We start from the raw sequence: 12,517 nt of genomic DNA, 5'->3' as shown, positions 1-12,517 counted from the left end.
GGCTACTTTTTGTTGAGGTGCGTAGGCTCTAGGCCCACGGGCTTCAGTAGTTGTGGCACACGGGCTCTAGAGCACAGGCTCAGTAGTTGTGGCACATGGGCTTAGTTGCTCCGCGGTATGTGGGATCTTCTCAGACCAGGGATCATACTCGTGTTCCCTGCATTGGTAGGCAGATTCTTAACCACTGTGCCACCAGGGAAGTCCCAACACATTTATTCTTAATAAGAGTTCTTTATATATTCTAATAGTAATTGCTTATCTGTTAACATAAGCTCCAAATATCCTTCAGTTTCCTAAGGTGTTCCTTGCTGTCCAGCTTTATGTCTTTTGCAGGTAGCTTTCCTGAGTTTGATCTTACACTTCCATAGTACTTTATCCATTGGATTCTTACAGTACAGTAGGATGCCTTGTGGTCTAGTTTTTCCCACCCATGGAGTTGATGGGAGACTGAGTTTTACTTCTTTTTGCCCCAAAGGAGCTAGGAAACTAGTGAGTTGAATAAGCAGCCTTAAAGGTTGGTATAGCCTATCTCAGTCAAGCTGGCGTCTAGTGTGCCTTTGATGGCATCATTAGTGAGTATTCTTGGTTTTTGATTTCTCTTGCTATAATAATGGGTATGATGTTTCTCAGTAGCTGGCCTTCTCCAAGGATATCAGGTAGGTTACTTTATTAATTTAGAACACTTTGCATTCTAAGATTTCTTTGGGAAAGTTATGTGTATGTGTAGGGTTCTTTATGTGTGGTTCTTTCAGAAGAAGAGGTACATAATTAGGCTTTCTGCTGAAATATTGGAATCCACTGTCTGCCATTAAAGGCACATTGGTTGCAAAGCTTTATTTTTGTTTCTGAAGCTTTGAATTAACGTGTGAGCTAATAATTAAATCAAGAAAATAGATTTAAAAAAATTATCTCCCAGTGTCCTTACTCTTGAATTCATGGTTATTTAAGAGCTTACCGTCTTTGAATAGCTGTTACTATGAAATCTGTTTTTCATTTTTTTTGAAGGGGCAACTTTAAACAAAATTATCATAGAATAATAATGACGAAGGCATCATTGACACAAGTGAACATTTTTAGTACCTTCAACCTGTGTATGAACAAAAATATATCATGATTTCAGATCAAAGTTATGGACTAGGCATTCGTTTATAGGAAACGTGTCAGAATCAGAGTTGAATCGCCTCTGAGGAAGTCTGATGTTCATTTGTGCTGCACACACTTACTGAGCCCTTTAGTGCAACAGTGTGTTGCGCTCTTCTAGACTCAGACCTTCCAGTGCTGAATCATGTGGAGATTCACTCTAGGTGGGAAACAGGCAGGAAAGGAACACATGAACTATCAGTCAGTGGTAAGTCTTAGGTAGAAGATGAAAAGGGGGATAGTGCTGTGGAGGGAGCAGTCAGCAGCCAGCTCAGTGTTGGTTCGCCCCGAGCCTGGTGGTGCATCCAGGAGGGAGGGTGCAGGAAGACTGGAAGCATTGTTTAAAGTAGAGAGAAGTGTGGCACGGCCGTTTTACTCATTTGTTCAGCATATTTATTGCGCATCTGCGCTACGTCTGGAAGTGTTCTGGAAACTGATGATCAGCGGTGAACACAAGAGGGACAGAAAAGTCTCTGTGTTTTTGGAGTTTACATTCTGAAAGTGGAAGCCTTACATAAACAAGAAAAATAATGTGAGGATTGGTGCATTGCAGATGGTTAGGGAAAGTAGGAAAAAATAGGATACCTTTAATGAAAATACACTGTCAAAGGATAAATTTTAAAGACGTCTATAAGATATCCAACAGATTTTTACTTGACAGTGTCCATTTCCCCCATCTTAATATACTTTTACAATAGACTCTGTGTATCAGGGTCTATTGTATTGAAACCTCAAGCATAATTTCATTGTCTTAACAAAATCCATCATCAGTCCTAGGCTTCTGGAGACAGATTATTACCTTTCCAGAAGGTAATCTTTTCAGAGTTGAAATGACATATGGTAACTTGTTTTTTGGAAGTGTTGAAGAAACAAGAGATATTGTACCTAAATTGTGTTTATAAAAGAGTATAAAATAATATAGCTCTTTTTATGTAGAGTGGAAAAAAACTTATGGAGCTAATAACTTTAAATTTATATCTGGAAAGCTGAGAGCTGATAAATTATATATCAAATTGGCATATAACTTACTTGGTAACACATAGTTTGAGTTTCAAAGTATTGTGGCTACCTCAGGACACATATTACAAAGGAAGGATATGTATTTGCAACACCAGAATTTCATGAACTCCAGAAAATGGAAGAAAAGCAAAACAAAGCATCTTTATTTATTTATTCAATTATACATACACAGTATATTAAAATCAGTCATATTTACTATCTGAAACTGTGGGGGTGCCACCAAAAGTGGATTAATATGAAGACCAAATACTTTTTTCTTCCTTCTTTTTTGGGGGGAAAAGAAAAAGCTTTATTTTTTTTGAGAGCAGTTTTAGGTTCACAGCAAAATTGAGCAGAAAGTACAGAGGGTTGCCCCGGCTGCACACATGCACAGTCTCCTCCACCGTCAACGTCCAGCACTAGAGTAGTACGTGCGTTACAATTGATAAAGCTGCATTGACACGTCATTGTCACCCAAAGTCCGTAGTCTGCGTCAGGGTTCGGTCTTGGTGTAGTACATCCTGTGAGTTTTGATAAATGTATAATAACATGTATCCACCAATATAGTATCATACAGAATAGTTTCACTGTCCTAATAACCCTCTGTATTCAGTCTCTGTATCTCTCCCTTCATCTTAACCCTGGCAACCACTATCTTCATAGTTTTGCCTTTTCCTTAATGTTATATAGTTGGAATTATACAGGTTATAGACTTTTCAGATTGGCTTCTTTAACTTAGTAATATGCATTTAAGATTCGTCTGTGTCTGAATTTTAATGGTGTGATGGCTCATCTTAGTATGGAATGATATTCCATTGTCTATATATACCACCGTTTATTTACCTACTGAAGGACATCTTGGTTGCTTTCAAGTTTTGGCAGTATGAATAAAGTTGCTGTAAACATCTGTGTGCACATTTTTGTGTGGACGTGAGTTTCCAGCTCCTTTGGGTAAATACCAGGGAGTGTGATTGCTGGATTGTGTGGCAAGAGTATGTTGGGTTTTTTAAGAAACAGCCACACTGTCTGCCAAAGTTCCATACCATTCTGAATTCGCAGCAGCGAGGAATGAGAACTGTTGCTCCACATCCTTGCCAGCCTTTTATGCTGTCGGTGTTTTAAATTTTGGCCATTCTAATAAGTGTGTATTGGTATCTCATTTGTTATTTTAATTTGCAATTTCCTAATGACATATGTTGAACATCTTTTCACTTGTATATTTTTTCCACCTGTATATCTTCTTTACTGAGGTGTCTGTTCAGATCTTTTGCCCATTTTTTTTAAGTTCAGTTGTTCATTTTCTTATTGTTGAGTTTTAAGAGTTCTTTATATATTTTGGGTGACAGTCCTTTATTAAATACTTTAAATATTTTGCACATATTTTCTCCCAGTCTGTGGCTTGCTTGTCTTCGCATTCTCCTTAACAGTATCCATTGCAGAACAAACATTTTTAATTTTAATGAAGTCTAGCTTATCAATTATTTCTTTCATGGTTTGTGCCTTCCGTATTGTATCTGAAAAGTCATCGCCAAACCCAAGGTTATCTAGATTTTCTTATGTTATCATCTAGGAGTTTTATAGTTTCGTGTGTGTGTGTGTGTGTGTGTGTGTGTGTGTGTGTGTGTGTGTGTATCTATCTTTGTTTTCTAGTTGAATTGCTAAGGAAAAATATTACCCCTTAATTTCTGTCCTGCTCTTTACATATGGGGTGATACGATATGCTTAAGGTTACACAGATAAGTAAGGTCAAGATTGAGTTTTGAGTTCACTTGGAGTTTCACTGTCACCTTTTACAGTCATTGGGACCTGAATGCTTAAGTTATTCTTTTGTGAAAATGGTTATTTGCATTTTCTGAAAGGAAGAGTTTTGTTATAGTCTTTTCTTCCATGGATCTTGGAATGAACGATTACAGGAAGGAAGTACTCTTAAACCGTGCATAGATTGCTAAAATGTGTAAAAATTTAATGGAATACTTTTTCCACAGAATGCTCTTGTGTTTCTTGATTGATAAGTTTATCTAGCCATTTTTGATGAAATTGTCAATACCTGAAACCTGATGTCTTACTGTTGAGAATCTCGTTTGCTGGATTATGACCTTCTTTCCTTGACCTTTAAAACCAGCGCTTTATAATGCTGAGACTCCATTTTTGTAAGTAAGACTGAAAAATTAACTGTTCCTGCTTTTACTTTTAATGCTATGCATATTTCTGCTGAAATTGTATTATTTACTTTCTAAGGCCAATTCTAGATCTTCTTACAGTTTTAAAATACACACTTTAAAATGACAATAAGCCAAACCTGGGTGGAAGGAATAGTTTATACTGTGCTTAGTTTTATCTTAGTATGTTTTAGAGCATGTCATGGAATTCATATTCGCGTTAGTTAATGCTATTCATGAGCATCTATCAGACTCACAAGAATTTTCACAGATGAATATGCATAATATAGGGCATGAAGAACATTATTCAGATTGTTAAAAAGGAGAAAAATTAAAACTTTAAGGAATATTCCTAATTTCTCCCAGATTCATGTTGCTTCATTTTTTTGGACCTCCTTTTTCACATGTTAGATGATAATTCTTAAATATCCGTATAACTATCTGAAATAAGGAAGATTAGAAAGAAAAATGCTTAAAAGGAGGTGCTGCAGTGCTAGAGATACCAAATCATTTTTTTCATCTTTTAAAATAAAAAAGTCTAATTTTTGAAGATTTCATTTGTAAATTGACTCTGTTCATTGGTGATAAATAGCATGTTGGTATAGGAAAATCCCATTTTTTACATAATGCTTTAATGGAAATGGCAGTTCTATGAAATGAAAATGACTAGTAAAAATATGAATGATTCTCATAAGCCCTTATTACATCATTTTTATTGAGATTTTTGTGTATTCTGATTCATTAATAGAGGGGAAAAGGAGAACAGTAACATGATTTATTTCCTATAATTACTCAAATCGAATAGAATTTGTTTTCAATAAAATTCTTCGAGTCAGTTGCCCAGGGAGAGGAGAGAAGGGTTGGCCTGTTTTTACAAAATGTCATGATTTTTACACATGAGACTTTGCTATTTTATCAATGATGTTGTTCACTTGCATATATTTTTAGTATAGTTTATTCCAGATTTTTAAAAATAAAACCTATGTAAGCCCAAGAAATCTCTAACACTTAATGGCTCAGGATTGAGTGTTGAGGGAGAAATCTGGGATATTTATTTTATTCTGCTTATTACACAAATATCATTTGTCTTTCAATAATTTAGACTACTTTTTAGGTGAATCTTATAGGCTGAAATATTATTTAGATTGCTATGTAATGGGTTAACTGGTGGAATTTCCAAAAGCAGATTAGTGTTTACAGTTAAATTTGCTTTATTTTTGTGGAATACCTAGAAGAAAAGGTCATTGTAAAGGATAAAGACACTTAAACTCCCCCCTCTGATGAGGCAGGGTGAGGAGGAAGAGACGGGAGAAACTGAGCTGGAAACAAGTAAGTGCTCTTAATTTCATCACAGTGGAATCTTGCCAGCATCCCTATTTTCTGCTTAGTAAACTTCAAACCACCTTAGAAAATCCTCTATTTTTTTGGATGTGTTTGTGGGGCCTTATGAATTCTTGGCATTCTGACCTGAAGATGTTTCCATGTTCTTGAGGCAGAATTTTGTTGAAACAAATAACTTTAAGCTTCTATCTGGAAAGCTTTAAGGCCTGTTAGTTTATGAAGCACCTTCAGGTTGTCGGTGAGAGTACTGTTTTCCCCCGTAGGCCTTATATTTGAAAGTGCACCCCTTTTCAGGTGTCTCACAGTTTTTGTCTGTTTTCTTCTCCTTTCCCCCCCAGCATTGTGGGGTCATTCGAGCTGGAGCTCTGCTTATATGATTGGCATGTAAGTCCTTGTGATTGGCACCTTTTACATGAGGGCCAAGGAATATATGTACATCGTGATTGTGCCCGTGTAGGTCTGTCTGAGCTTGTGTTTGTGTGTTTATTTAATTGCTTTCTTTGACTCCAGAAAACTTGAGTTGTGTTTAGTTGTTCTTTTTTTCTTTTACCATTGCTGAAGTGATATCCACTTCAAGCAAAGAGACTTAACGGGAGATCAGACTTTCTCCATCTTCATTCTGAGCCAGACTGCATTTGTTGGAGAGTGGAAAAGGGTAGAGTCGTGGAGAGCTGCTGCCTCCATAATCCCGAAAAGACTGCCTCAGCACCAAGTGTCTTTTTTCTCCCGAGAGGCCAAGAATTTGATACGAGGATGGCGCGTGGTCAGCGTCTGGCTGGCCCTCACCGTGGCTGAAAATCCTGTTGGGCCACAGGGTACCCACCCTCCTGTGTCAGCTTTTAGTTCTCAGTAAGGAGATGACTTAGCATGTCAAGAGAGGGTTATGTGTGATGGAGTCAGTAGGCGGGATGAGATAGCAGAGGCCTTGCCTTTCCCCATGCCTGGACACAGCTGGACCTACAAAGTGCCTCCCTCTTGTGGCGTCCAGCTTGACTGCCACGGGGCCAAGGGCAGGGCTTATTGGAAAGGTAAGCAAATGGAGAAATTCTGTCTAGGCATTTCATTCTTTTTGGGGGGGGGGGGCGCCCTGCCACGTGGCTTGTGGGGTCTTAGTTCCCCGACCTGGGATTGAACCCTTGCCCTTGGCAGTGAAAGTGTGGAGTCCTAACCGCTGGACCACTGGGGAATTCCCTAGGCATTTCGTTCCTGAAGGTGTCATTGCTCAAAGAATGGGAATAGCTTTTAGTATAAGTAACTACAAAACAATAGATAATCTAGTAGTATAATCAGTCCTGCTACAACGCGGCACATGCATTCCTAAAAATCACCATCCTATACAAAATAGCACAGTAAAAACCATAGGACTTAGGAGGAGGAAACGAGGTTAGGTGCACAGCACTCAAAACCTTTGCTGGTCACACACGCACAAAGACAGGAACCTGATACAAGCAGAAGCACAGTTTTGCGCACATTAAATGGCTCGGAAATATATACATACTACAATAAATATGGCATTTTACCTTGAAAAAGACCTGAAGTTTGCCTGTGGAAGTGGGCGTTGGAAGAGAGTTGCAGTTTGTGAGGTACTGAAGTGGAGGAAGGAGGGTAACCCGAAATCACAGGGAAGGTGACACCAGGTGAGGATGGGTGTGGCCCCTGTCCCACACGGTGAACGGAGGTGCTGGTGGGTGATTGAGGTGTGTGTAGTTGTGTATTTTGTGTATTTCTATGCCACTCGGTGCAGCTGGGTGCAGTTTTCTGTGATTACTTAGCGTTTCTTGCAGACAAAATCACACATAAGCAAATGTGAAATCCATTTTATGCTCAGATTGTCCCCATAATATGCACATCAATCACATTGAAACAGATTCACGTTTTCAAAATAAGCTTTCTAGCGGAACTGGCTGTAGTTTATTTTATTGGAATTGAGTCCCTTTTCCTTTCTTTCTTTTCACCGTTATTGATTTCTTAATTTATATTTGTTAAGCCCATATCAGATTGATTTTTCATGCCCAGAGCACCTCCAGAGGCGAGAACGCAGCCTGAGATTTTAATTTTGCTAGTGGTAATCCACGAGGTACTTTTCCTCCTTGGTGAGTGACTCTCAGTCAGTCTCTGTCTCTGTCTGTCTCTCTCCCTGCCCCCTCTCTCCACACACACCCCTTTACCACATGCCAGGCACAGTGCTGGAGATACAGAAACTGGTATCATTCTTGTCCTCAGGAGCTCAGAGTCTCATTGAAAAATTTTCAAGGCGCAGATTTAAACGTCTTGGTTGTGGATCTCCGTAGGGAGCAGATGAACCAACTTCATGTGTTTCTTAGTTTGTGAACACAGGAGCACACATACCTCCCCACCCCATCTCTTACTTCCTGTGAATGTAAAGATGGGGTAAAGAGCTTGCCTGGAGGAGACACAAAGACATCATTGATTTACATAGTGAAAAGATGTGAATTTGAAAAGAGGTTGAAGAGGTCCTAAGAGACCTTGTAGTTCACCCCCCCCCCCCCCGTCCCCCACCCAATTTCTTGATAAACCCTAGTGGTCAGGTGTTGGAGAAGTCTCAGAGTAATGTAAATGGTATGATCCCATTTTTGTTAATCCCCCCTCCTCACTCATGTATGTGTGTACTGCTTGTGTAAGCATACGTGATGTGGAAACATCTCCCATATTGTGAATATTAGTTACCTCAGGGGACAAGGGAAAGCTGATTAACTTCCTCTTTATACATCCTTTATTATTTGGCTTGTTTTAAGAAGCATGTTTTACTTTTTTAATTAAAAAATCTAATAAAGTAGAAAATGAATAAATAATAATGATAAAAAATACCCTCAGGGCACTTTGTTTCAATCTTCCCAGTACCCTGGGGAGTTAAAACTGAAGGTGATGTTTCAGGGGTGGGCTGCCCAGCAGGACTCTGAACTTGCCACAGCCTGAGATGATGTTACCTTTTCTGCAGCGACACTGTGTTGCTGTGGGGGCAGTTTGTGTGTATAGACCATTAACACCTCAGCGTCATTCTTGCCTCTCTACTACTATTGGCACACTCTGCCTTTGATAATCATTTTGGACCCAGGTCCAGTCCTTTACATTCTCCCTGTTAGATTTCATCTTGTTATTGCGGAAATCAGTGTTCAGCATAGGTTAAGAACTGGCCTTGGGTTCAGGCTGCCTGGTTGCAGATCCTGACTACCGCTAACTAGTATGAAAACTTCAGACAGGCAGTGCCTCCTCCCGAGCCTCCGTTTTCTCCTCCTGCAGTAACCATGGATTTGTGAGGTGTCACGGAGACACTGTATGCTAGGACACTCACTAGGCCAGGTGCCTGGCGGCGTGGTGAGAACCTGGTGAATGTTAGCTGTTACTGTTAGTGTGTCAGCCTCGGCTGGTCTCTCCCATCCATCATAATGAGATGGTTTTGGATTAACCATATTTGCACATCCCTCCTGACCCCAGACCATAAATCAGTCTTTCTTCTAAACGATCCTCCTGAGATCCCCAATCAATCTCTGTCTCATTCCACAGGTCCCTTCACCGACGTTGTCACCACCAACCTAAAGCTTGGCAACCCGACAGACCGAAATGTGTGTTTTAAAGTGAAGACCACGGCACCACGTAGGTACTGCGTGAGGCCCAACAGTGGGATCATTGATGCAGGGGCCTCTATTAATGTATCTGGTAAGTTCTGAGAATGAAGGCCAACAGGGTGGGCTAAAAAGTCCCCCTAGAAGTAGTGGGATCTCTTAAAGCTTGTGTGTGCAGTATAGCAAAATAGTATGGTCGTTTTCTCCCCCACAAGCCCCCACCCTCTGATTAAAAAGCTCTGTGGGTCCCACTCACCTGTTGTTCTTCCATAATTAAAGTCTCTTTAGTTTAATGCTTACAGCCTTCGTGCCTCAATAGTTAGAGCAAAATTAAAGTGGTAACTTCAGACTTTGCTTCAGAATGAGTTTGGTTTTCGCTCCCTTGAAATTAAATCTGCCCTTTGGCAGTAAATAAAAAAGGGCTAAACAAACTTAATTTTACTTTGTGGGAGAAAGCTAAATGGAGTTATTTTCTTATTTAAGCTAAATGATTTCTGACATTAAGCTCATGTCATTTCCAGTGATTGGTAACTGCACTTTACTGATTGTGAAAGGGTAAGGGAGATGAAGGCTGAGGAAATTGGAATATACTCAAGGGGGCAAGTTCTGTGCATGTCTGATGGGTTTTTTCCCCTCCTGTCTGAGAGGGCATATATTTTCCAAAGTCCAAATTTTGAAAAGATGCTGGTAGAGTACCCAAATTGAGAATTGGATTTCAGAATTAAGGAGATGTAAGTGATGGGTTTGAGTTTAAATGTATTTTTAGAAATGGAATAAACTTTTAGCTCATTAGAACTTCTGGATCTAACAGTGCTTTTTGTATTTGTGGAGGAGCTGTGGGGGAGTGTGTGTTAATCCTTTAAGTATCAGGAGACTGTCACAGAAGGTTCGGCATCATTAGAAACTACTACTCATTTGAAATGGGTACCTGGCTGGCTTTTTTCATGACAGATTTTGATTGTGATACATTGGGCTATTCATTTGACACCTAAAAGAAAATGACTCACCTCTTGGGAAAGATATAAGGTGTTTCATTATCTGATCATTTCTGCAAACTCTTGTTCCCTACATCCATTGGTCTCTCTCATTATGGTGCGCTCACACCAGCTGTCCCCTTATGTGTTTGTCCCTGAGGCTGCAAGACCTGATTTGGACTCTCGCATCGGGTTGTTATCCAGGAGAAATCAGGAGGGTGGCAGCCAGCATTTACTGAGGGTCTCCTCTGTGCTGGGCCTGCACACATGTCATCATGTAATTTCTGTTATCTGCCCTGTGCAGAATGCACTGTTACCCCCATTGTACTAAGAAGGGGGCCAGTGACAGAGCGAAGGTGTGGACCATCCTGTTTGGCTCTGATGCCCAGACGCTCTGAACTGCAGCATGCTGGTATAGGAAGAGGCCCAGGGTGTTGGCATTTCGGTGTTCCTTGGATCCAGAGGGTTTCAGTTTTTTCATTGAAATCAAGGGCAGCTGGTATCTTTAATTCTCTTTTTAAAATTGACTTCTTCTTTACCTCTTGATTTCCTTGCCCATGTCAAATTTGAGTAAGGTTGTCAGTAGATGAGACTTAGATGTTTTCACGGTAGACATGGGGCAGCAACATCGTTTTCTGAATAGTCTCAACGGGCAGTTGTACAGTGTAGGTGTGCTTTCCAATATGAAGTATAAACGTGTGTGAGTATATGTGTATCTCTTTCAGAAAGATTCACCCCTCCCCCATCAGAGGAATGTTTTTTAAAGTAATAACGAACCCTGGGCATTTGTTTTGATTTATGTCTGCCTCCTTAAGGAAGACCAAGATTTTGTGGTTGTGGCCTTCCTTTTGCAGATAAGAAGGTAAGGTTCAGAGAGTGGGTGTGAATACCTACAGGCACATGGGTGATTAGTGGCCGAGCTAGTATTTGAAGCCAGGTGTCTGTCCTGATCTAGTGGCTCTTTGGTGACACTGAACTGCCTCAACAGTGTTAGGGGATGGCCCCACTTACAAATGAATGTAAAGCAAAATACCTTGGCTCTCAAAATGTCATGTACTTGGGGGAAAAAGCCACTGAATAACAAAATGTCCATGGGTCTGCAGACCTTCCTCCTAATGAGACAAGATTATGTTTACACGTGAGAAAGGCCTCCTTTGTTTTTATTTGGTGTGTATCGGTCTCAGTGCTTGGGGTGCACCTGGGTAAAGCCAGATTTTGTTGCATTTTCGGGACAGCCTCATCAGTCGGCAGAGGAGACCAGCCTCCACTTGCTGTAGTTTTCCGTGCTGAGGGGCCGCTGTATCATTTATTAGATGTTCATGTCTTGGGGTAGAAGCACTGCACTTTTCCAAGGGTTTTGTTAAAATGCAGCCATGTGATGGCATCTGGGTGAGGACGTGGGGTTCCCGGGTTCCTGCGGGTGAGAGAGACTGTCCTCAGGAGAAGGAGGCGCCCGGCGGCCGGGCAGCGCAGAGGGCTCGGAGGCCGGCCTTCCCTTCCCGCGCGCACGAGCGCGCGGCTGAGCTGGGCTGCACCCGCTCTACTCAGAGGGCGTTAGAGCTGGGCTTCGGAAACCTGAACTGGGAAGCCCAAGCCTGCTGTTTAGCCTGTCGGCTGACCTGTGCCAATACTCTTAACCACCCGAGGTTCCAGTTTTCTCATTTGTGAGGTGGAGAGAGTGGTGTCCGCCTCACAGAGTATTTACCAATGCTGAAGGATTTTAACGGGAAGCGTGGTACGAGAGTGGGATTGCATTTTTCTTCCACTAGCTTTGACAAAAACTGGCTAGTTTGTGTTGAAGGTGGATCGTACATATTTGAATTGCCTTTTTAGAAATAAATCAATCCTATACATTTTACTAATTTATGAAATTTTTCTAATTTAAGAAGAAATTTTTGTTTTTCTTCTTTCTATAATATGCATTTGTTTTATAGTGAAAAGTCACTAGTAAATTTTCAAATACAGTCTATGAAAAGGAGGTCATCAAATCAACTGAAAATACTACCAGCATTGCCTTGCCTACCACACAGAATGTCACAGCATACCTGAAAAGGACATGACTAGTACATTATTTTTTTCCCATCTCTGAAAACCCTTGGGATGTGCTAGCTGACAGGAAAGGTTATAAATCATTCTTTGAGAGAGGGGGGCAAGGAGGAGGGGAAAGAGGAGGAGGGGGGTGGTATCCACCCATGGAGCTGGCAACACAGACTGAGGTCTGAGGGCACACAGATCAGGGTTTTGATGGGGGATTGAGACTTTCCAGCTGTCAGATGTCTTTCAGACACACCCTGTGAAACTCTTCTCAGCTGTCAGCTTA

The 12,517-nt window shown here is 40.8% G+C and overlaps 1 protein-coding gene across 2 annotated transcripts in view; it reads left to right on the top strand.

Moving 5' to 3' along the window:
• VAPB (VAMP associated protein B and C) overlaps positions 1 to 12,517 on the top strand; it is a 49,163-nt gene that overhangs the window by 17,489 nt on the left and 19,157 nt on the right. Inside the window, exon 2 of one of the 2 annotated variants that reach the window (XM_060123613.1) lies at positions 9,165 to 9,254. In XM_060123613.1, coding sequence (XP_059979596.1) covers positions 9,165 to 9,254 — 90 coding nt within the window. Of the gene's footprint in view, positions 1 to 9,164; positions 9,318 to 12,517 lie in introns of both variants that reach the window. The other variant, XM_060123612.1, reaches the window with a different exon arrangement.

This window comes from Lagenorhynchus albirostris, chromosome 15, assembly GCF_949774975.1.
Source record: "Lagenorhynchus albirostris chromosome 15, mLagAlb1.1, whole genome shotgun sequence".
Lineage (NCBI taxonomy): Eukaryota > Metazoa > Chordata > Mammalia > Artiodactyla > Delphinidae > Lagenorhynchus > Lagenorhynchus albirostris.
This window is presented reverse-complemented; position numbering and strand designations above follow the sequence as displayed.